Source organism: Erinaceus europaeus, chromosome 18, assembly GCF_950295315.1.
Source record: "Erinaceus europaeus chromosome 18, mEriEur2.1, whole genome shotgun sequence".
Lineage (NCBI taxonomy): Eukaryota > Metazoa > Chordata > Mammalia > Eulipotyphla > Erinaceidae > Erinaceus > Erinaceus europaeus.
This window is the reverse complement of record NC_080179.1, coordinates 57,610,102-57,635,524: the sequence shown is the minus strand read 5'-3', so window position 1 is coordinate 57,635,524 and position 25,423 is coordinate 57,610,102. Positions and strand designations below refer to the sequence as shown.

General features: G+C 36.3%; 1 protein-coding gene across 7 annotated transcripts in view; it reads right to left on the bottom strand.

Moving 5' to 3' along the window:
- SPOPL (speckle type BTB/POZ protein like) overlaps positions 1-25,423 on the bottom strand; it is a 47,233-nt gene that overhangs the window by 6,406 nt on the left and 15,404 nt on the right. Inside the window, exons 2-9 of one of the 7 annotated variants that reach the window (XM_060178051.1) lie at positions 13,612-13,748; positions 13,310-13,431; positions 12,908-13,059; positions 10,964-11,091; positions 5,333-5,510; positions 5,198-5,253; positions 3,272-3,394; positions 85-227 (exon numbers count right to left, since the gene is read on the bottom strand). In XM_060178051.1, coding sequence (XP_060034034.1) covers positions 85-227; positions 3,272-3,394; positions 5,198-5,253; positions 5,333-5,510; positions 10,964-11,091; positions 12,908-13,059; positions 13,310-13,431; positions 13,612-13,689 — 980 coding nt within the window. In that variant the 5' untranslated portion in view covers positions 13,690-13,748. Of the gene's footprint in view, positions 1-84; positions 228-3,271; positions 3,395-5,197; positions 5,254-5,332; positions 5,511-8,596; positions 8,712-10,963; positions 11,092-12,907; positions 13,060-13,309; positions 13,432-13,611; positions 13,749-25,423 lie in introns of those variants that run through there. The other 6 variants (XM_060178052.1, XM_060178053.1, XM_060178055.1 and 3 more) reach the window with 6 other exon arrangements.

The following is a 25,423-nucleotide window of genomic DNA, read 5'->3' as shown; positions in this document are numbered from 1 at the left end:
AAGATTTAAACACACTTAAGTAAAAAAAAATGCAGCAAAAAAATGTTAAAGGTGTCATGTTCCTGACATACAAGAATAGCTTACCTATTAATAAAGTCTATGGCTTGTGCTTTCAACTGTTCAGCACTGTGCAAATCTGCAAGGACAAGGGTATCAGCAACATTTTCTACTGAGAGGTTACTACACAAAGCTTCTTCACACATGACCTTCAGCCGTTCCAGTGCATACTGTTCAAAAGGAAAAACATAACTATTAATTTTATTAACTAACTAACTAACTAAATAACTAACTACATAACTAAATAATTTTATTATTTTCCTTTTGAACAGTGCATACTGTTCAAAAGGAAAAACATAACTATTAATCCTTTATTTAGGCTCTCAAATTGTAAATACACATTTGTAACTTAGAAAGTTAAAAGGTGCATTACACTTTGAATAAGGGGTACTTAAAATTTTACTGTGAAGAAAATATAAATGAATGCACTAAAGGGGGAAAAAAAGCTCATTTTCCTTAGAAAAATTCACTTTGTAAGTGTAAAATTCAGTATACTATAAGATGAGCTTTATTAATATACTCTTTTCTGTGCTACTTTGTAAACCAGACTACTTGTCACTACTTAATCTTGAATGAATTATAAAGCTAAACTACATTCATAATCACTAAAATTCTTAAATACTGATACCTATTTAGAAGCTTTATTGAGCTATAATTGACCTAAAATAAACTCACATCTTGAAAGACTATACCTTGAAAGGTCTATACAGCCATATAACTACCATTAAGTCAAGAAAACACATTCAACATTTTCAGGTTCCTTCCTATGTCTTTGTAACTGTCCCTTCTTGTCCCACCACACACTACACACACAGACCCTCACATTTTCTGGATAATTCTATAAATGCAATCATATAGTTTGTATTTTTTTTTGTCTCGCTTCTTCACCTCAGTTTATTACAGATTCACCTGTGTGTCAATGTGTCTCCAGCTTTTGGTTGCTGAGTAGCAGTCTCTTACTTATATGCCATCATTTGTTTATCCTTCAGCTGATGGACACTTAGGAGTTCCCGGTTATTACAAATAATATTGCTATAAGTATCTATATTCAACTTATGCTATGGTCATGTGCTTTCTTTTCTCTTGGGGAAAAAACTAAAAGTAGACTGAATGAATCACATGGCAAATACAATACATTTTTATGAACCTGCAGTCTTTGTTTAATTCTGCTAGATCTGTCCATACCTAGCATGATCCATGGCTTGAGTTTAATTTCCCTAGCAGCTAAAGATGTTGAATGTGTTTCACATGACTGACACTACTTCACAAAATGGCCATTCATTTTTTTTTCTATTTTAAGACATAACATTGTTTTACTTCCTCTTTTCTGTGACTGTGTTTCAAGATTTCCTTATACTATCTGAATGTGAGTTTTTATCAGACATTTCTAGATATAAGATGTTCATGAGATATATGCCTTGCAATCATTTTCTCTCAGACTGTGACTAGTGTTTTTATTCTCTTGTGATTTTTTTTTTTTGTGCGGTAGGGAGGCAAGGGCTTCACTTGGGTTTTATGCTTGTACAATTCCACCAGTCCCAAGGAACTCTTTTTATTTTTTACAGTTAAAATAGTGATAGAGGGAAAGAGACACAAAGGTACTGTGTATGCTCCCGTATGGTGCAAGGGGCTAGAACCCAGGTCAGCACAAACTATAAAATATGTGCTCTATCAAACGAGCTATCTCCCAGCCCCTTTCTATATCTACTGAAAAGACAATTTAAACTCCTCAGACTTCTGGTTTATAAACTTCTTCCTTTCATGCATAACATTTTTGGTGTTACAGTCAATGTGGTTTACTGCCTAATGAGAACTTGTTTTCTCCTGTTAAGTTTTAGGTCATTAGGTTTATAATCTATTTAGCTTTAAATTTTATATATGGTCTGAAGTTCATAATAAAATTCAGCTTTTCATTAAGATCCATCACACAAGTTCATTTTTGGTGCATATAAGTATCTAATGCACTTGTCTTAGCATCATTTTTTGGAAAGACTCTTTTTAACTTTCCACTGCTAAACTGCTTTGAACTTTCCCCCCAAATTAGGTATCTATATAGATGAAATATTTTTTCTGGGTGCTATTCATAGTTCTCTACTTTTTCAAAGTTGTTTGATTATTCTAGACTCTTGATTTGAATACAAATCAGTTTACCAAATTCAAAACAACAAAACAAAAAAGTCTGCTAAGATTGTGATAGACACAATGGTTCTATTAATCGAATCTAAAAAAATTGTTAATTTTAACAATATGAGGGTTTCCTGTCCATGTACATGGTTGATTTCTCCACTTATTTAACCTACCTAAATTTCTCTTAGCACTATGTGAGTTTGAATACCTCAGATCTATGTCTTAACTATTTAATATTTTAGATTAAAATGAATTTTAAATTAAATGTGTAGAGATATAGATTCATGTTCAGACATATGACAGGTTCTATATGTACTTTGGCCTACCTTTGTACAAGGTTATCTTTTGCAAAGCAAGTACAGCATATAGAGCTATCCGCACACAGAGACACACGTGTATGTGTGCATATACACAGACATGGATGCTATCCGCACACAGAGACACATGTGTATGTGTGCATACACACAGACATGGATGCAAGTAGCACGGCAGCAATACTTACAGAAAAATTTCCCAATATGTTTCCAAGGCCCACTGACTGACTGTTGGAATTTTTCATTGTTTCCCTACTTTTGAGAACTCATCACCATAAGCAAACATTAAACAATTAGGATCGTTTTCTCATTTTTATCTGTTTTTATGTTGAGAACATTAAAAGCCATAAATAGAGTAAGACAAGTACCCCCAATTTTTTGAACGAAATTCATGTACTATATATCTATCTCAAGAATAAGACTTTCGAATATATATATATATATATATATGTTTGCTGTTAAGTGTGTTTTATAAAAGAGTAAAGATACTCAAAACTAATGATTTTACAGCTTAATCTCCCATGGAAAAAAAAATTACTTTTTCCTTCAGATACTGTAGCAGGCTCACAGATGATTACATCTTCTTGATTAAGAAAAGCTCCTTTTCATTATTATTCCTCTGTATGAAGCTTCAGAATACTCTCCAGAGCAATATACAAACAGAATGACTTAAATCAGTATTTCAAGTTAGTTGGGGTTTTCATTTGATGATATCCTTCCAGATACATCAAGCTGGAGGACATTTTTCAGCTCTTTAAGAGCTAATTACTTACTTTGTCTGCAGCTGCTAACAAGTTGTCAGCCATTTTGTCAAGGTTTGGTGCTTTCCCTGTGTAAATGAACCTCATCATTTCTTTAAAAACTTCAGGGTCTACATCATTTATTTCCACTCGATTCTGATATTACAAACAACACAAAAAGTATTCTTTAATGTACAGACACAAATGAACCATAGTAAAACTTTGACAGGAATTTAAAAGCCCCAAATCTGCCAAGTAATGTATGGCCCACGTACACATTGAATTCTATATTTAAAGGAAGCAAATCCATTGTTATACGCAGGTCAAAAAAGAAGAAATATACTCAGCCACACATGACCATAAAGGCACATAAACCTTAAATTTTCAAGTAAGGAGAACAGAAGCAAACACAAGCAAAAAATCCCACAGGCCAGGCAAAATGTATCTGTATTCATTTTTAAAAAATATTTATTTTCCCTTTTATTGCCCTTGTTTTTTTATTGTTGTTGTAGTTGTTGTTGTTACTGATGTTGTTGTTGTTTGTTAGGACAGAGAGACAGAGGGAAGACAGAGAGGTGGAGAGAAAGATAGACACCTGCAGACCTGCTTCACCACCTGTGAAGCGACTCCCTTGCAGGTGGGGAGCTGGGGGCTCAAACCAGGATCCTTATGCCGGTCCTTGTGCTTCGCGCCACCTGCGCTCAACTTGCTGTGCTACTGTCCGACTCCCTTGTATTCATTTCTAATCTCCAAGTTAGAGGACGATGGCTATTAATTTTCTTGATGAATTTCAAAGTCTAACACCCAAAAGCCCCTATAACCAACAATGCTATTTGAAATGTTAAAGTCAAGTCAAGGTCAAAGTAAGATTTTGAGGTAAAGACCACACAACCTAAGAATTCTCAGATTTTAAAAATGGTGCATATCTACCATTAATTCTCTTTACATAACATATACTTAAATCCAAAGAAACTAGTTGTATTTGGGTCCTCTCTAGAAATCAGTGAAGCTAAATATCTAACACTAACCTGTACCAATTTTTTCTGATACGTTGTTATTAAGAGCATTTGCTATCACCTTCCTTAAAATGTTCATAGACAAAACAAAATACCTGCCCTAAATAACCAATAATCAAGGGGTGGGGTATACAACTATTTTATCATACTACCTAGTTCTGCAAATAAATAAATAAATAAAACTGAACACATGAAATGGAGTGTCCAGTGGAGCACTAAGGTTCTGATGTAATGCAACCAGATAAAAATTAACCTCTAATCTTTATATTTCAAAACATGTAATAGATAAAAGGTAAACATTTTGAAAAACTAAAGTAGAAATAGCATGATACAATGAATGTATAGTATAGATGTAACTTATATCCATCTTGTTAGTCCTATCTGCGCTGTCAGAAAAGTCCTGACATACTTTTCCTGTGTTTTTTAATACAAAATGCACCATGATATTCCTAGCAACCCAACTGATCCTCTTATTTTAGTAGTAAAAATAGGTGCTATTTTTTTCTAGAAAAAAAAAATCCAAATTAAACTTATAAAGTCAGAATATATATCTATATATATATCTTTACCAGACACACATCAAAAAGCTGTGAATATTATGGATGACTAGTCTTTCATTAAGGTAAGAGGTCTAATGGGTGAAGCATCTCCTGGCCCCGTGACTATCCTTTTAGATAAACTACCATGCATTTGATCACTGAGTGGGGAAACAAAATACCTAGCATATTCACCTCCACCAGATTAAATTCATTGTTATACCTTATAACATATTTTACCAGCTATTTCTTTCAAAAAATTTTACAAAACAATGAAAAACATGTACTATTTCCAGTATAAACATTCCATAAACAATAATAAAACAGTAAGACAATGCACTTTTATGAGATACATCCCATTATTCTACCATTGTAAACATTAATATGGAGGTTTAAAACATTTTTACCTTTTTGCTTTCTTCCATTTCATGTTCAAACATTGCATTAAAAACCGGAGATCGAGCTGTAACAAGATTGTGCATCATTATTTAATGTATCATTTTTTGCAAGAAGTATACTACATCACAAAGAGAAGAAAGTACCTGCAAGTACAGATTTATGAGCTTTAAATTCTTGTCCTCTCACAAAAAGACTGCAATCTGTAAATCTTGTGTTTTCCCAGAGATTACCTAAGTCTTCCGCTAGTCGACATTCAGGCACCTTCAGAGTATTTGTATTAGTATGCCCTGATATATTTACTGAATCTTGGACCACACTCACCTAATGAAAAGGGGACAGCAAGAAAAACACTTTTACAAATTAATATCACTGATCAATTAGGAAGTCTGTCTTTAAGCTTTTATTAAAACCATTTGAGTAACTGTACTCTACTGAACTATATAATTTAAAGGTGAGATAATACAGAAAAAAAAAAAACGAAGAAACAAAGTCATTTTCAAGCAACATTTTACTTCGTTTTCCTATCATGGTAAAGATAGAGACATCTGCAGTGTACTTCACACTGAGGAAGCTTGTTGGGGAGCAGTGGCTTGACCCTGGGTTCTCATACACCTTACCAGACGCTCTTCTGCCAGGTGCCTAAAAACATGTTATGTAAATTAAGTAGCTTATTGATTGGTTAGAATAGCTTCTTATTAATTAAAAATTTTCTTATTATCACATAATTTTGCAAGTCAATATTAAATCACTGATAAAAAGGTCTCAATAGCAAAAATCATAAGATGTTAAATTTGATCACTGAGAAGATATTTTTATGAGGTAGAAGAAATTTCTTTAATTTTCTCACTTATACTTTAGGCCTAACAAACATTAAACATAAAGCTTATTATATAAAAATACAGGATCACCACCTTAATACATCTATGTAGTGTTTTCTAAGGTAATAGAATTATAGTTTCCAGTATGAATGTTTCAACTGCTGGTTTACTTTATATTGGCAGTGAAACAAACGGATATTTTAAAGTATAAGAATTAAGCACAAAGTTAATGATAGTTGCTAATGTTCATAGAAATCTTTATGAAAAATAACAGTAAGGACACAAATAGAAATATGCAGCTCTTTAAGTTATCTGTTAAATAAGTCAATAAAAATGCCACAACCACAGTAATGTTCTATATGGGTACCAACTATAAAATGGACCTAATTATCTCATCAAAGATATAGTGACTAAAGTCTTAAAGCACTATTGACCAAGTTTTACACACAACATCTTTGTTTCTAAAATTTATTAACTACAAAACAGAAGTTTCACTAATTTTATGTGATTATCCTAGAAATACAACGTTCACCAAGGTAATTATAACTTACTGATGCATAAACCAAAGAAATGTTAGTCTAACACATAAAGCTTAATTTAGTTCTGCTAAGTTTCTTTTTAACTGCATAGACTGTACAGATTCCTTCATATCATGCACTCCACTGAAATTTTCAACAGCAAGAAATGGATAAATAATTTCAACTACCTGCATAAAGTATGCAGTGAAGTTATAAAAATGTCACGATACATTGGCAAGGAATTACTAGTATATTTATTTTCTATTACTCTAAATCAAATAATATATTTAATGTAAAAATCTGGCCAAGAGGGGCCCATGAGGTGTTTCAATGGATAAAGCAAGCATTGAACTAAAATATCTCAGGTCCTAAGTTTGATTCATGGCATCACATGTACCACAGTGATATTCTGGTTTTCAATAAATAGATACATAAACATTTTAAAAATTGGCAAGAATGACATGATAGAATAAAAGAACGACAACAAATAAATAAGAGCCATGAGCTGGGGATATAGCAAAGTAGCTACACAGAAAAGACTTTCATGCCTAAGGCTCTGAAATTCCAGGTTCAATCCCCAGCACCATATGCTAGAGCTGAGCAATATTCTGGTCTTTCTCTCGGTGTCTCTCTTACATTAAAATATATTTTAAAATAGGAGGCTGGGCAGCAGCACAGCAGGTTAAATGCAGGTGGCACAAAGCACAAGGACTGGCATAAGGATCCTACTTCGAGCCCCCGGCTCCCCACCTGCAGGGGAGTCACTTCACAAGCAGTGAAGCAGGTCTATAGGTGTCTATCTTTCTCTCCCGCCTCCCCTCCTATCTTCATTTCTCTCTGTCCCATCCAACAACAATGACATCAATAACAACAACAATAACTATAACAATAAAAACAAGGGCAACAAAAGGGAAAATAAATAAAGAAATAAGAATAAATCCATTATTGTCAGGTATAGATACTGATATCATGTTTTTATTTTATGTATTTGAGGACTTAATATATTATCAAATCAGTCAGCTCCAAATTTTGACTAAGGCACTATTAGCATTTTGTACTTCAAAGAACATTTAAGAGATTACTTATAGAGCATAAATTCATGGTTTAATGAAAAAAGTAATATGTAATAGCATCTGAAGATTCTTTTCTTGATATCTATAACTAAGATATTGGTAACACTGTACTGAACAATTCAGAAAAAAGGCTGAGACTCTTTCCTGAGGTGAAACTGTTCTTCCAAAGAGGCAAATGTATAATAATCAAGAATGGTAAATACTGCCAAGCAGAACCTCAAAATTGCATCTGATAGCTCTCTTCCAATTTGCTTTTGGCTCCACTCTCAGAATATGATTTAGATCAAAGCTGGACATAGACAGGCTCTAATCAACTTGACTGCCCTGAAACTCTGGGCTGCCTCTAATGTGGAGTGAAGGGGACAACTGGTTCTAATTACTTAAATATCAACTTTCAACTAATTTTGAAAACAGGAAATTTACAAGGGTATAGCTACTCTAGTCTACTACCTAACCATCCCCAACTGACTCCAAAGAGAATCTTAGCAGTTCAATTTCACATCACCTGCTAGAACAGTAAAATGTGGGTAACATACAGAATTGTCAAATTTTCATTTTGCAGTGAAAGAGCTTTTTAGTGAGTAAAACCTAACTTGTAGATACCAAAAGTATTTTCAAAAATAGATTACCTTAATAACAATAAAAATAGATTAGGAAAAAAGAAAATATGCCCATCTGAATGAATTAATGCAATGAAAAAGTAAATATATATGGAGGTACATACACATATTTATTTGTGTGTATGTCATAGAGTGCACGGATCTACAGATTCTAAAATCATTTAAAATCTGATGAATTTCAAAAGATTAATTCATCTCATAATATTGCATTTTTCCTATTTATTTGCCAATTCCTGTATTCTCTTGTAACTTAAGAAAGGGGGGGGGAGGACTATTTAAACTGCTGGAAGGTTCTATCTCAGGATACTTGATTCATAGTAGAACTCTGCAAGATTAAACTATGTCTTGCATAAAAAGGGAAGCGCCAAACTGCCTTACCTGTCTACAGCACCACTTGCAGGGGAGGGAGAGGAGGCAGTTCTTTAGGTTGGGCAGTGCAATGCTTCCTCCTCTTCTGCAAGCAGTGCTGGAGATGCTGTAGAAGGAAGGGCAGCTGTGAGAGGGGTGGAAGAAACGGTGGAGGGCATGAAGAATGTTCAAAATACCTTTTTTGCCCATTTATGCTAAATATAGTGCCCAGGGTATAACTGTCAGATGAGTAAATTGGTACATTATTTCAGTACATAAAACTGAATATGATCACTGCCCACTTAAAGTGTATGTCATGGTGCATTCTGTTTTAGGACATCTCTGTGAATAATCTAGCATACAGATAAAACACATTTTAGAATGTGTCAAAAATAATTTTTCAGCCTTTGTTCTGAATTTATTGGTCTCCTAAATCCTGATACAATATCCCTAGAGTTATATTTGTTAACTATAAAGGAATTCTATAAATTCTATAAAAGAAAATAGTCTACTTCAAAGTTGATTTACAAAGACTTTACTGTAATTTTTTTTTAAATTTATTACATTTATTAGATAGAGACAGCTAGAAATCTAGAGGAAAGAAGACACAGAGACATCTGTAGCACTGCTTTACCACTCTTGAAATTGGGTTGACTATTAGACACACACACACACACACACACACACACACACACACACACACACACACACACACACTTTTTCTATGGTTCTGCCTTCTCTTTCTAAGTCACACCTATACCTATTACTACTTACATATGTTCTTGATGGAACTGGAAGTTGAGAGCCCTCTGGTCATTTTCCCCTAATATTTCTCCCCCTGAGGGTATGGACCAAATTCTTTCTGGGGTGCAGAATGTGGGAATTTTGGTTTCTATAACGGCTTCTCTCCTGGGTGTTATAGGTTGATCCCTTCCCCCAACCTGTTTCTATCTCTCCCTAGTTGGGTATGGCTCCAGAGAGGTGAGGCTGAAGAATTTTATATATTATAGAGAAGTTAACTTAGTAGCAACTAAGGAAGTTACCATATTTATAAGAAGTTATCTGTGTTTAGTAACCTCCTGAAATGTACTTGTGTTTGGTTTATTTGATCATGACTTCCTTTAACTGGATTTCCTATAGTATTTAGGAACTAATACTTTAATAAAATAATTTAGTAAAACAGTGTTAATGTTGCATACTCTCTACTGATAATGAGAACTACTTAATTTTTTAATTCACTCCAAAGACAAAACTCAAAAAGTTACATAGAAAAAAACTACTCAGTGATAACGACAAGCAAAATACAAACCTCAAACTAAGACAAATTTTAAATATAAATTATTGGAAGGGGCAATGCTGAGAACTTTCAAAACAGGCTATTTTATGCATACAAATGTATTTCTTCAAGTGTGTCAACAGACATGGGTATATCTTAAGCCTTTGAAAGAGTCTTTCCACCTCTTTCTTTCTTTCTTTCTTTCTTTCTTTCTTTCTTTCTTTCTTTCTTTCTTTCTTTCTTTTTCTTTCTTTCTTTCTTTCTTTCAAGAGAAACAGGGACAAAGAGGGAAACCAGCACACTGCTCAGCTCTGGTTTACCATGGTGCAGAGGATTGAATGTGGGACCTCAGAGCCTCAGGCACACCCCATGACGCTATCTCTCAAACCCTAAATTTGCTTTAAGATTCATTTAACCAGTGCGATCATAGCATCACTGTCACTGACGATGCCAGTGACTGAATCCAGAGCCTCAAAGGGCCCACTGAATCACTGCTTTCAGGCAGAACACTATCAGAATGCTAACACCTGTTCAATTCATAACACCTGTTCAAAATAATCCAACTACCTGAATAAGACAAAGCCTACCAATCTTTTCTGGCAATTTAACTCCCACTGAAGTATGGATTCAAACATAAACTATTAATAATGTTTAATATGGGGCTGGGAAGAAGCACAATGGTTTATGCAACAGACTTTCAAGCTTGAAGCTTGATTTCCCAGGTTCAAATCCTGTGCCACCATAAATAAGAGTTGAGTGGTGCTTTAGTAAAACAAAGTAAAATAAATAAATAGTCTATTATGAGCAATTTAATTATGAATAAGAATACTGACTGAATGCCAGAGCATTTCATCACAAATGCATACATAATTTATAGCTAGATGAATGACACAAAACTGGACTTCATTTTATTTCTAAGACAATAATTTACAGCCTGATAAATGACACAAAACTGGACTTCATTTTATTTATTAGACATTCTATTTGGCTTTTATTGGTAGAATATTTAAAAATTTTATCATACTTTAATACTTAGAATATTCCTAATAATAATTAGTATATACTTATGGTTGGTCACCAAAGAAAGTCATGGAACTCTTTGAAATAAAAAATTTACCCACCTCACAAAATAATGTGAGCTTGTCATCTGGTAAAAGACCATTCGCTTCATCAAGCAAAAAATCCCTTCGGATGAATTTTTTAAAACCCCAGTCCTTCCCTTGTACAAATCGATATGCTCTTTGGCTTTCTGGTGGGTTAAAACAAAAAAGTTTATATAAAACACATATCCATGAGACATTATTTTTTTTCTAATTTGCAAATCAAATGTGAAAAACCATTATTTATACTATATATCCATCATAAAAATGTAAATACAGATATTTTCACAAATGAAATGTCCTTAGAATTACATCAGGCAGAACCAGATCAGTCCCCCACACTACTCAATCCTTGGTCATCATCAATGAGCTCCCTGTTTAGATTTCTAGATCATAAATGGAAGAAAAGTCAAACCAGATCTTATGGAGAAGAGATCTAAAATAAGAACACAATACACAATAATGAAGGAAGATCAACAATTAGAAATAGCCTTTATCAACTACTTTCATCTTTAAAAATGGATGCTCTAAATTCTCAAGGTATCTGTTAAAAGTCTTCTGTGATAAGTTTTATTGAACTAGAGAAAAATTCATTAATTGATAATTTTTAAAAAGCTAAATCACATCCTTTTGTCTTTTCTATGTCTTTAAACATATTTTTTCTCACTTCTAATAGCTTTATTTTCATAAATAAAGAGATGGTTTAAAATAAAAAAGGGGGGGTCAGTGATGAGTTAACTGGAAAAGGAAAGCAAGTAATTGAGCATAATACTCCATGTTATGGAGTGATGGTTCACACCCCTCAGAATTTATATGCTGACGTCTGAACCCCAATGCAACAGTACTGAAAGGAAGAAAATGAGGATTAGATGAGGTACTGAGGTTGTAGCACTGGCAACTCTGAAGAGAGTCCTCTGCAGAATCTGACCATGTTGGCCACCTCATCTTAAGAGTTCTCATTGTCCAGACTGTGAGAAATAAAATGCTACTATTTATAAGTGAGTCATTCCGTGGCACTTTATCATAGTAGCCTGAACTAAGGAACTATACAATCTAAAATGTAAGACGTGAAAGTGTTTGTGAAATTACATTATTACTTTGGCAATAAAGATATTATCTTACAATGTATGTTTAAAGGAGGTTTCATTTTAAAAATCATTACTTGCTACTGAGCTGCATTGCTCTAAAACACTTAAAATTTAATGTGGCAGTTCCTAACATTTATATCTGTGTTATCACAGTGCACACTTTCTACGTTATTCTACTAGAAAGTTCCAGGCTATGTGGTTTCAGTTGGAGATATATATATATATATATATATATATATATATCTTAGATAGGAGTTAAGAGCCCTAAGATTAAAAAAGCAATTAAACTGAACTAAAAACAATTATTTCCTTTCAGTTAGTGTCCAGTCCCTGCTTAAAAACTGCTGTTGAAAATATCAGGACATTCAATCTCCTTTTACATTGTTCTTTAGCTTTTATTTGGCATAAGTGGTAGGGGAGAAAGCAGTATTTCTTGAACACTGGTTATATATGTGAGGCACTGAATCTGGTTCCTAACATCAGCTATTTTTTTTCAAACAATAAGTCAATGACATTTTATAGCTGATTTCTGAGGTTGATTTTACATGTCTTTTAAAGTGTAAAATTAAATGGCTGGGTGTTTTAGATTAAGCAAATTAATTTTTTCATTATTTATTTTTTGATAAGATAGAGAGAAATTATCAAGAGAAAGGGAAGATGGAGAGGAAGGAGAGATAACTGCAGCACTGCTTCACTGCTCATGAAGCTTCCCCTGTATGTGGGGGCTGAGGGCTTGAACCCAGGTCCTTGTGTATAGTAAAGTGTATTCAACAGGCTCTGTCACTGCCCACCCCCATGTTAAGGAGATTTCAGTGGAGATAAACGTGCAGAAGTCAGAGCATAGTGTTATACTTCACTGAGCTTGCAAATCACTTACCCATTGCTTTTGTTTCTTCCCTTTTGGCATTCAGAAGGGAAAATTTGAATTTTGCTCGAACTTCACTTTTTGGGCAGCTGACTAAAAGCAAATATAAGGACAAGTAGTCTTTACTTTCATCATCTAATCCCTTTGGGTTTACCCTCAGGCACCTAAAATAAAATAATAAGCTCACTTGGAGAGATATTTTAAACATTCAAGAGAGAGAGGCAATACTGAAATAATGTATTAGTATCACAGACAGCAAGCACTCCTACCATCTCACCATATGCTTCACCAATTCCTATGCAGTTAGGTATGTCCTCCAGAGAAGACTGATATCCAATCAAAAGCAATAACCACAAAAGCACAAAATAGTCATTGATGACGGCAAAACAATTTCTAAAGAAACAGAAACCTTACCATTTCATTTTGTCACTGGGGCTAGATGAAAATGTTGAACTTTTTAATACTTCACCCATTTCCTCTCGACAAAAACTGAAGTTATTTATGGTCCACATGTAGGAAAATTTTACTACTTTAACCTAAGAGATTCAGAAAAACACTTTTATAAAAGATGACTTTTATGGCTTTGTCATGCTAAACATCATATAACCCACTCTTTTAATGTCTCTAGTAACTATGCCAAAGTGCTTCCAAATATTCTCAGAAGACTACAGAATTTTTAAAGTGGCATAAAATAAGGTTTATAAAACAGAATGTACCTGTGTATAACACCAGCTTTCTGCTATAGGACCAGTAGACATATCTCCAGGGAGAGGTGGGGTGGGCTCCCGAGACATAGCCGCTTAACTGCAGTCTTCCAAGATGTACGCAATATTCCTGACAGCTGAGAACTTCACTGTATGGAAAAGAAAAGCCATTTATTATCAAAAACTTTAACTGACTGAATCACAAGGGAAGAAGTATTTAAACTATTATAAATCAGCTTATCAAATTAGACAGTGAAGGGAGTGTGGATTTTATCTTTTAGGGAATGAACTCATAAGGTTTTGTGAAACGTTAACTCTTGAAAATGTAACACAATTCTCTTGACTTCAGAAACAGAGAAGGTTAAGATACTACAGCCTTTCCCTAACACTCCAGCATTCCACTGTGGTGCCAAGGCTCCAATCTGGGTTGTACACATAGCATCACACACGTCTTATTTCTGATTGAGCTATCTTCTGGTCCTATGAATGGCTATTCTTTAAATAAGCAAGAACAGAGGTAAATAATGGAGTAAAATAACAGTGCCCCAAAGAAAAGTAAGTACAGAATTTAAGAACAACACTTACTGAACAAAAATTAGCCACTTTATATAAAAATTAGCTACCACTCAATTGTTATCTTCGACTACTTTTATTTACTTTTATTTGAAGACAAAAAGGCAGATAGGCAGTTACAAAGTGAAGCTGAAACCATCACTTGAGTATTACCACTGTACTTCTTGACTTTATTAGGTCATGTGGCACAGGGAACGAACCATTGCCCTTGCACATGACACAAAACCACTGCTAAGCAGTATCCCGGGCCTGTATCTAAGTTCTTTATTTCTTTTAAGAAATAGTTTATTTATGTTTTATTTTGGATAGAGCTAAAGGAAAGCTGAGAGGCATGGGGAGATAGAAAAGATGAAAGAGAGACACCTGCATCACTGCTTCACTGCTTGGAAGCTTCCCATTTCCCGCTGTCCCCTGCTGGTGGGAACTTGAACCCACCAGGTCCTTGCCCATTGTACCGTGTGTGCGCCACCACCTGGCTCCCTAATTCTTTACTCCTTTGGGAGACAAAGAAGTAGTGGAGACACAAAACTTTGGTGATGGGTGCCATTTGGAATGATAACTAATCCTACAAACTTCTAGCTCACTATTAATCACAAATAAAAAATGGAAAGAAAGAAAATAAAGCAATACAGAAATGTAAAAAAAAAAGTGGTAGAAGAGAGAGAAAGAAAGGAAGAAAGGAAGGAAGGAAGGAAGGAAGGAAGGAAGGAAGGAAGGAAGGAAGGAAAAAGAGAAAGAAAGAGGAGGAAAGGAGCGCTATCACAAGAGGAGGAAAGGAGAGCTATCACAACTCTATCATCCATGGCGTTACTTGAGGCGGTTCATGGTGCTCCCGCTTGGTGCAGGGCTCAAATTCAGGTCCTCATACACAGTGAGGCATGCACTTTACTGAGTCCCTGCCTCGAGAACTGCCATTTTAATGATTCTCATTCCCCTTCCACATCAGCAGCCTCACTGAGTTATAATTTACACATCACAAATTACACTCATTTTAAATGTACCACAGACCAATGATTCTTAAATGAATTTATATAGTTGTACCTTCATCAACATCACAGTTCTAGAATACACCATCATTCTGAAAGGTCCTTTCTACCCCAAACTAAGGAAACTTAATCTGCTTTGACAGTTATATTCAAATCCAGAAATTTCAAGTCAATAGTTGTATGGCATATAGTTAGTTTTGTATTTGGCTTCTGTGGTTTTTTTTTTTCTCCCCATGGATATGTGTTCCCCTGCCCTGTGTTTTCTGATAACTCTCATATTTTTTGACTGAAAGTTGGGCATTTTAGTTAATAATGTAGCAGCAACTCTGGGTTCTCATTCGTTTTTCTATGGATCAATATCTTAACAGTTTGCCTGGATTAAACTACAGTACCCTTCTCTACCAGATAATGTGGTTGCTAATGTCTTTATTTGCCTTTTTGTTATTTATTTTGAGAGGATAGCAAAGTTGCAAACTGCCTCATCCTTCAAGCTATGTTTGCTACTTTTATTGAATAGTTGGCAAAGCCACAGATTTCCCCTTACTCTCACTCTAAGCAATCACACCTGATCTGACAGCAAAAAACTACCATTGTTTTCCACTGGGCTAGGGGGTGGAAACACAAGCAGAAATGTGTGCTGGAAGCAGAACCTGAACTGGAGTTGGTGTATTGCACCAAAGTGAAAGACTCTGGGGTGGGGTGTGAGTGGGGGGGAGTACAGGTCCAAAAAGGATGACAGAGGACCTAGTGGGGGTTGTACTGTTATATGGAAAACTGGGAAATGTTATGCATGTACAAACTATTGTATTTACTGTTGAATATAAAACATTAATCCCCCAAGAAAGAAATTTAAAAAAAAAATGTGTGTGTTGGACGCTTCTCTTAAGGAATTCTTATTTAACAAATAAGAACTAAAAGAGTAATGACTATCAGACTTAGCTGCCAGGTTTATGTGAAAGGGTACCTGCCCTAGGTAATACTTCTCCCAGTGGCTCTGAAACAAGCAGATAAATCATCACAACCAATCTGAAAAGTAATAAACCAAAAAAAGTATTTGTGATGCTCCTGAACATCATCAGTAGCATTGCAATGATAATGCTAGTAAGACAAATTTCTTAGTGTTAATAGAGGCTACGTGTGGGTGAAGAGTTGTGTGTGTAAACGTTACTATGTTTTAATTAATAAATACAAACTGCAGTGCTTTTACAAGGCAGTAGGTAGCACATCAATCACAATCTGTAGAAATACAAATCATTCTTTTTTTAAATTAGAAAAGATATTCATCTGTATATGAGCCCACAGGCAGTGTACAAGAATGCCCATGTGTGTATTTCTATAATTCTTCAAGTAAAAGACGATGGAGATGTTGGCTCAAAGATGAAGGTAAATCTGGGAGGTGGCACAGTGGTTAAGGTGTTGGACTATGAAGCATAAAGATGATAAGTCAAGGAAAATAACTCTCAAGTACTTATAAGATAGTAGAGTCAAGTTAATAGTAAACATTATAAACCTGTCCAGGAAATAACTCAACCTGGCAGGCTAAGTGTAGTACAATGGGAGAGGCCCCCCGGTTACAGCCCTGCTCCCATGTGTAGCTCCATGGCACTAAAGGAAGTGCCACAGATGATGGGACTGTGCTGCAGCATCCTCCCTTTCCAGGTCTAGCTTTCTGATCTCTCTCTACCTGAAAGTAAAATAACAAAGACACTGGCCTGGAAGAGATAGTCTTGCAGGAGCAAGGCTGTCCTAGATAAACAAATACATACTGTCAATAGAAAATAAATTTTAAGGGGGCTGGGCGGTAGCGCAGTGGGTTAAGCGCACATGGCGCAAAGCCCAAGGACAGGCATAAGGATCCTGGTTTGAGCCTCTAGCCCCCCACCTGCAGGGGAGTTGCTTCGCAAGTGGTGAAGCAGGTCTGCAGGTGTCTTTCTCTCCTCCTTTCTGTCTTCCCTTTCTCTCTCCATTTCTCTCTGTCCTATCCAACAACAATGACAATAACAACCACAACAAGGGCAACAAAATGGGAAAATAGCCTCCAGGAGCAATGGATTTGTAGTGCAGGCACCGATCCCAGAGCCCCAGTGATAACCCTAGAAGCAAAAGAAAGAAAGAAAAAAGAAATGAAATTTTAAAAATCTGCAAAATAAAACCTTTTGTAAGGCCACTTGAAGAATGATTACGGTCTTCAAGTGCCACTTAGCATATTATTTTTATATATTAGAAATATATAAATGGATAAGGATATCTTTTTATCTATTTGGCTACTCCTTAGATTATGTAGTTGTCCTAGTGGGAATGCTGTTGAACAGATGACATCTGTGAGCATTTACAAGCATGCTGCTGTTGGAACATCAACCACTACTGTTCCAGCTTGGCATGTCTTGGTGCTGTGGTTTACTCCCCCCTTACATGGAACAGAGCAACCAGCCCCACCCATCCTGGGAGAGTCAAGACAAAAAAAGCCCTGAAAGGGCGCTGGCGCAGCAGGTTAAGCACAAATGGTGCGAAGTATGGCTGGAGTAAGGATCCTGGTTCATGCCCCCGGCTCCCCACTTTCAGGGGGGTCGCTTCAAAGGTGGTGAAGCAGGTCTGCAGGTGTCTTTTTTCTCCCCCTCTCTGTCTTCCCTTCCTCTCTCCATTTCTCTCTGTCCTATCCAATAATGACAACATCAATAACAACAACAATAATAACTACAACAATAAAACAACAAGGGCAACAAAAGGGAATAAATAAATAAATATTTTAAAAATAGTCTAATAATTAGGACTCCTCAAAACTGCTGTGACCATCAAAAGCAATTTAAGACTATCACAATTAGAAGGAGACTGTCCTGTTAGGATCTTGGAACAGACAAAGGATGAGGAATTCTCAAGTATGAGCTTAGATTAATTATATTGTATTGATTTGGTTTAATAATTACAAAAATATTGGGGCCAGGTGGTGGTGCACTGATTAAGCACTGATGTTACAGTGTGCAAGGACCCAGGTTCAAGCCCCAGGTTCCCATCTGCTGGGGAAAAGCTTAATGAATGGTGAAGCAGGTTGCAGGTGTCTTTCTTCCCTTATCCCTCTCCTCCTACCCTTTCAATTTATCTCTGTCTATATCCGATAATAAATAAAATCTTAAATATATATATTTCATTCTGAGAGGGGCTGGGGCAATGGTGCATCTGGTTAAGTGCATCATATTACCTTGCTGCTAGGACTGTGGTTTTAAACCATTTCTTCCCTTCCTCTCTCCATTTCTCTCTGTCCTATCCAACAGCAGAACAACAGTGACAACAATAATAATATTAACAACAACAATGATAAACAACAAGGGCAACAAAAGGGAAAAAAAAAAAAAAGACCCGAAGATGCTATTTTTCCTCTCTCCCCACATTTCACCCAGTGCTCATTTTACTGTGAGGGCAACACATCACTACCCTGACCCTCCACATTCTAGACATCTGACTTGGAGATGCTGTCTGCAGGGAGAAATGGGGCGTGAAATAGCTCTAGCTTCTTCCCATAAAAACATGACTTTGTGTGCAAGAATGAATGAAAGTGCTCTGGAAAAACAAAACAAAACAACCAACCACAAGGAATTTGGTGCAAGGCAACTGAGAGGAGAAAGTTAAGTATATGCAGGTAGACTGGGGAAATTACAAGATATATGGCTAACTATGGTCTGATTTGTTTGCCAAAGAGAACAAGGAAAAAAAAACAAAACAGCTACAAGGAGCCTGTCTGGAGGCATGACAAATCTCTAGCACTGACTTAGGGGATACCAAAGGATATTAAATTTCATTCATCTGTAAAGTAATTAATGCCTTGAGGCACTGCTGAAATTAATAGCACAATTAGTGCTCTATTAGAAGAACTTACATGGGCAGAGAAAGAGACAACATGAGTCTCTTCCAAAACTGCCAACTTGGTATATATAGGGGGGAGGGGGAGGTTCAGGTCCTGGTGCACACTGGTGGAGGGGGACCCATGCTGGGTAGGGAGTGTTTTGCAGAAAATTGAGAAATTTTAGACAAGTACCAAAACTGCATTTACTGTAAATTAACCCCTGTCCCTGACAAAAAGCAAGTCACTAAACAATTAAGCAAGAAATAGTAGCAGTGCACTGGAAGGAAACAGTAGCTCCAAGAATTTCTACATTATATAAAATGCCCAGTTTCAAACAAAAGTTCTAAGCTATACAAAGAAACAGGAAACTGACCCAGCATCAATGTTAATCCATCAGACAAACACTAAGACAATTATGTAATAATCACTACTCATGCAATAGAATGGTTAAAATTTTTAAAAGACGATACAATAAATATTGGCAGATGTGAAAAACTAAGTCTCTAAAATAACATTTATAGTTAACATAGAGAATAAAACCAGTTTTGAAAACTGCTTGAAACAAAATAAATACAACCCTCAATTCCACTGCGGGATATATATCCAATACTAAATATCTCTATATTCAAAGCTATATACAAGATAGCTGTGGGAATGTCAACTGGAGCAGTCTCTGTGGAAAATGGTATGGAGATTTCTAGGGGAAAATAAAAACTAAAAATGGAAATATCTTACTACCCAGTAACACCAGTCCTAGGCATTTATCCAGTGACAGTGAAAACACTATTATAAAAGGGTATCTATATCCCTAGTAGGATTAATTACAAGAGCCAAAACATGAAAACAAGTTAAAAGCCTATCACTAGTAGACTGTATGCAGAAGCTATGGTAGATGTACTCAGTGAAATACTACTCAGCTCTAAGATGAAACTGTGCCTTTTGAGACAGCACGGGTGAAAACTGAGTTGATTACTCTAAGTGAGATTAAGTCAGGAAGTGAAAGACAATTACTGGATGGCTCCACTTATATATAGACAAAAGCAAACAAACTGGCAAAAACACTCTTAGCCTGAAAACCTGAAGTTGCAAGAGGTAAAGGGCTATCTAGAGTAGAAATCATTTTCCTAAATAGAAGTGACTTAATAATAGCCAGAATAGGCATTTTTGCAAAAAATTTGCTATATGCCAAGCTTAAGTATCTCATTTGATTCCCAAAAGTATTCTACAATGAAAGCAATTAATTACCTCTGCCGATGTTATATATAATTAAACAAAAGAATCTTGGTGATCTACTGAAGATTATAATACTAAATATGGCAATGCTGGTCTGGATTTGAGTCTAAACTTCTATTAATCTCTTTTCCTGTGTGTTAGTTAAGGGGAAAGGGAGGAATTGAGTGTGCAAAACCTGGAAGGAGTAAGATTCATACTTCCTTCCAAACTCATGAGGCTTTCTAATTAAAATTCTAGATAGCTGGATGAGATAAAGCAGCTGAAATGGAACTTTGAAGACTGTATACAGAGTTCAAAGTGATGAAGATCATATTTACATTTCATCTGCCAACATATCAATCAGATGGCAACTGACTGTTTACAAAGGGATGAAGTCACTATTAGGACGGGGAAAAAAAGAGGACGGAGACTGTAGTTCATGATACTGATCTAGTAGGTGGCTTCTGAAAGGGAGGGGATAACAACAGGGATTACTGAGAACTATAACAAAGAAATAAATAAATAAGGCTATTTTCCATGATATAAGTGGAGGCTTTACAAAGTACCAGAAACACTTGCTGGAAAAGTCCCATGCCTACACATATCCTGGTAAGACTCCAGAAGTCACCCAAATAGAGAGAATCCTAAACTGTTTCATGATCTCTACACAAAGGAACAAGGCTGAAACTGAAAACTGTTAAAACGTACAAGGGCAGGGGAAACATCATACTGGTTATGCAAAAGGTCTCTCAAGCCTGAGGCTCCAAAGTCCCAAGTTAAATCCCCCATACCGCTGTAAACTGGAGCTGAGCAGTGTTCTGATCTCTTTCTCTCCTCTCTCTCCTTCTCTCTTATTAAAATAAAGTAGAGATAGGATAAGTGCTTTTAGGGAAAACAATTTTTAACTTAGTATTTTATACTCAAATTGACTCAAGAATGAAAGCTAAACAAAGAACATTTTAAGACAGCAGGTATACGAAAAGTTTACAATTATTGAAAGTTACTCACTGACGCCTTCTAAACCCAAACACTTCCAACTGTTTTTCTTCTTCTTCTTTTTTTTTGTGGACCTAAGGATTTCGTGCATTCAGGAATTTACCACTCTGAGCCATTTTGGGTTGTTTTTGCTCACCCCCCCCCCCCCCCATTCAGGAGACCATAGCAAGGCCACAGCAATCCTACACAGTGCCAGGATTTGAAGCCAAGCTGCACTGTGGCAGTCAGGACCCTAATTAGTGAGTCATTTCTCCAGTCCTGCAAATGTACCTGGATGAAAAATGACTTGAACTTATACTCTTGGTACATATGATTATAAATTAGCACTTAGTTATATTAGTATTGATGTGCACTCTAAGGCATACCACAAAGTTTAAATGATCAGGTGAGTGGCTGAAGAAACAGTTCAACCTGTAAAGCTCAAGACTTGCCTGCCTGAAGCTCCCAGTTGGAGTCCCAAGGCCACATGCACTGAAGTGGCACTCTGGCTTCTCTCTAACAGATGTGGAACTATCTCACATGAAACAGATGAAAAATCCTTCTTAAAGTCAGGAACAACACTCTCTGGGAGCCAGGAGAGTGGATGTACCTTATCTTATGCACAAGGACCTGGGATTAAGCCACACGGCATGGAGGCATCACAGACTGTGCCTGGAGCAGGGTGGGTGGAGGTGTTCTGGCGTGTCTGCCTTGCTTTCTTCTCAGAATATCTGTTTCTGTCTTCTTCTTTCTCCTAAAATAAAGAATGAATAATCTGGGAGGTGGTAACAAAGGTAGAAAAAACATGCTCAGGGAGTCAGGCGGTAGCACGGTGCATTAAGGGCAAATGGTGCAAAGCGCAAGGACCTGCATAAAGATCCCAGTTCAAGCCCTGGGCTCCCCACCTACAGGGGGAGTCAATTCACAAGCGGTAAAGCAGGTCTGCAGGTGCCTATATTTCTCTCCCGTCTGCCCCTCCTCTCTCCATTTCTCTCTGTCCTATCCAATGACGACATCAATAACAACAGTAACTATAGCAATAAAACGACAAGGGCAAGAAAAGGGAATAAATAAATAAATATTAAAAAAAAAAAAAAAAAGAAAAAACTTGCTCAGTGACTGGGAGTAACACACATACTGGTGTGATGTTCTGGTTCTCTCTCCCTCTTCTTAGAAACTAAATAAACCTTTAAGATAAAGTATGAAAGACAGACCTGGGGAGGCCATTTCCACAGTATTAAGCGTGCACAAGACCCTGGGTACTCTGTTTACTGTTGTCTCTCCTCGCCTTCTGGTCTACACAGTAGCCTTAAATTTACTCTTCTGTAGCCCTTGAATGATCTGTTCATTTCCCCCTCAGTTTTATGTTATAGTTTTTCCTTTTCATTTTATTATTTTTTAAATAAAGAATGTATTTATTAATGAAAAAGATAGGTGGAGAGAGAAAGAACCAGATATCACCCTAGTATATGTGCTGCCGGGGACTGAACTCAGGACCTCATGCTTGAGAAGCCAATGCTTTATCTACTGTACCACCTCCCAGACCACACATTTATTTTTAATTTTTATGTATTCTGGATAAAGAAAGAGAAATCAAGCAATAATCAGCAAATACTTATGAATATGTACAGTAATGGTATTAGCAAATCACTGCTCTATCCAGGAACAATATTAAGAATCAAAGTAAAATATGACACAATAGCTGTAAGATAAGTGGATTAGAAAGAAGAACAGCTATGCGCTTCTCTGCAGCTATGACTTCATAGGTTTTAAGAGACCAAATCAACAGCTTCCCATAACTCCCCAAAGGCACAGAGCGGGTGCTTCCCTGATTGTGTATCTAACACAAGCCACCTTCCTAACAATGAAAAGGATAAGCAGGCAGGAATTTTATTTTTATACAATTTGATAATGAAAAGTACATTAGCAACAATGCTGGGGCCAGATGGTGCATTACAGTGTGCAATGACCCAGGTTCAAGGCCTCGGTCCCGACCTGCAGGGGGAAGAGCTTCATAAGTGGTGAAGCAGGGGTGTAGGTGTCTGTTTCTTTCCCTCCTTATCTCTTCTCCCCTCTCAGTTTCTCTCTGTCTCTATCCAACAGAAAGTAAATCAAAATACAGTATTTAAAAGAAATGACAAAGTAAAGGAATTAACTGTGAAGCAACATACAGCATGCAATGGGTATACAGTCCAATTTCTCAGCTTTAAAGTTCTGAAATCTGAGCAAGCTCTACTATGTAGACAGTAGCGAAGACACAGAACACAAGCTACAATCTGACTAGAGAATCATGTATGTGTATTGCACTCATGCAATATGTAAACAGAGCTTTCGGCCAATGCTGCAGACTAATTCAATAAAAGAGCCTGCATGACTTTCCACCAGCATGAAAAAAATCTCAAGACTTTTCTTCTGTTTACCAATAGTTAGGCATGAATGTCCCCTTTGTTAGTCAGTAAACTACACAGTGTGACTGTCATTTTATGAGGATCTCATTTTTCTTAAATTATATTTATACTTGTTTTTACATTTTACCAACTGATAAGGTGAGTAGAAACATCTGATGGGTTCTATAAAAAGAAGCACATCTCCCCATGACATATGGGGGGAGGGGCTTTGCAGGCATGAGTGGGGAAAAGGAATCAGACCTATTTTGAAAAGGACCCTATCCATAGTGCAGTTCCATGTGGTATGAGCTAAAATGGCTAAATACATGAAAACAGCATCATTGTATAGAGGACAAATTGATCTCTCTATTCACTACTAATGAGAGTCTAAACTGGTAGAACCTCTTTGGGAAATCTATACAAAAAGGGAGTATTAGCAGTTCAGGGTCAAAGGCTATGTCACGTTCATCACTGTAAAAAGAGAACCTGATATTGTAACAGTTTGTCAAGAACTATTTCAAAAGACAATAAACAAAATGAAATGGCAAAAGCAGAATGAGAGAAAAGTCAAGATCCTCAAAGGTAGGTCTAACCTACTTTTGCTATCAGGGCACATGACAAGAGTTTTAATCTCAGAGTAAAAACAACATTATCACGTACATATAAAACCATTAAAAATTGCTTTGGAATCACTTTGCACCCAAATATTTCACAATACAGAAGTGGAATGGTTTTTCTAATTATTTTTTAATACTTTATTTGCTTTTTTATTACCTTTATTTATTTATTGGATAGTCAGAAATCCAGAGGGAAAGGAGAGAGATAGAGAGGAAGAAAGACATGGAGACACCTGCAGCCCTGCTTTACCACTCACAAAGCTTTCCCCCTGCAGGTGAGGGTGAGAGGCTCGAACCTGGGTCCTTGTGCACTGTAACATGTGCACTCAACCAGGTGTGCCACCAACCAGCCCCAAGAAGTAGAAAGTCTTAACTAAAGTTAAAATTAAAACTTAGTTCTTTAGTATTGAAACCCTTCTAAGATATTTCTGAATGAATTCTTTATGAGGCTGACAGGTAGAAGTTGCTAACAGGTTATTTTCAGGGCATCCATCACAGCACATTAATATTCAGGCTAAATATATCACAACAGAGATGAAAGGAAAGCAGGCTTCAGCTGAGACTGCACAGTGTTAGCTTTCTCGAATAGGAACTGCAACCTGGGTAGCAAAAACATCAGTTGCTTATGTAAAGAGATGGATCAAAAATAACTTATCTTTGTTGTGTGCTCAAAATTTCAACCAATTGTTTGATTAAGGTCTTTTTGCCCTTTTAGTTAGATCGTCACCTACCATCTTTGACTAGAAGTGGTATCACCAATTAACTAAATTTTATACAAGCACTAAATTATGTGGCGAGCAATGATCTAAATATCAATATAATTCGCTTCATTCTTATAACACTCTTATGAAGTATATACTGTAAATTAACGGAGGAGACCACTGAAGGATAGAGATTAAATAATTTAACCTCAAGTCAAAAAGCTAATAAGGAGCAGACTGGATCTAATCTCTTACTCCTTATGCTGTGGTGCCTAAAAACTCTCAAGTAAGGCAGAACTCAATTTACCTTGAGGCTACTTGATGTTGGAAGACAGTATTGAGGACCTTATTGGATAACCAACCATTTAAGGAGGCAGCACATTTGTTTGATTCTAAAATGTCCCCCACTCCCCTCATTTCTGAAACTGACTGATGGTGCTCTCTTTGATGTGCAAAAAGTAGTGGTACAACTAAAATAGGATAGTAGGTATGCTCAAAACATATTATTATAAAAATGTAATAATATGTGTCTTAT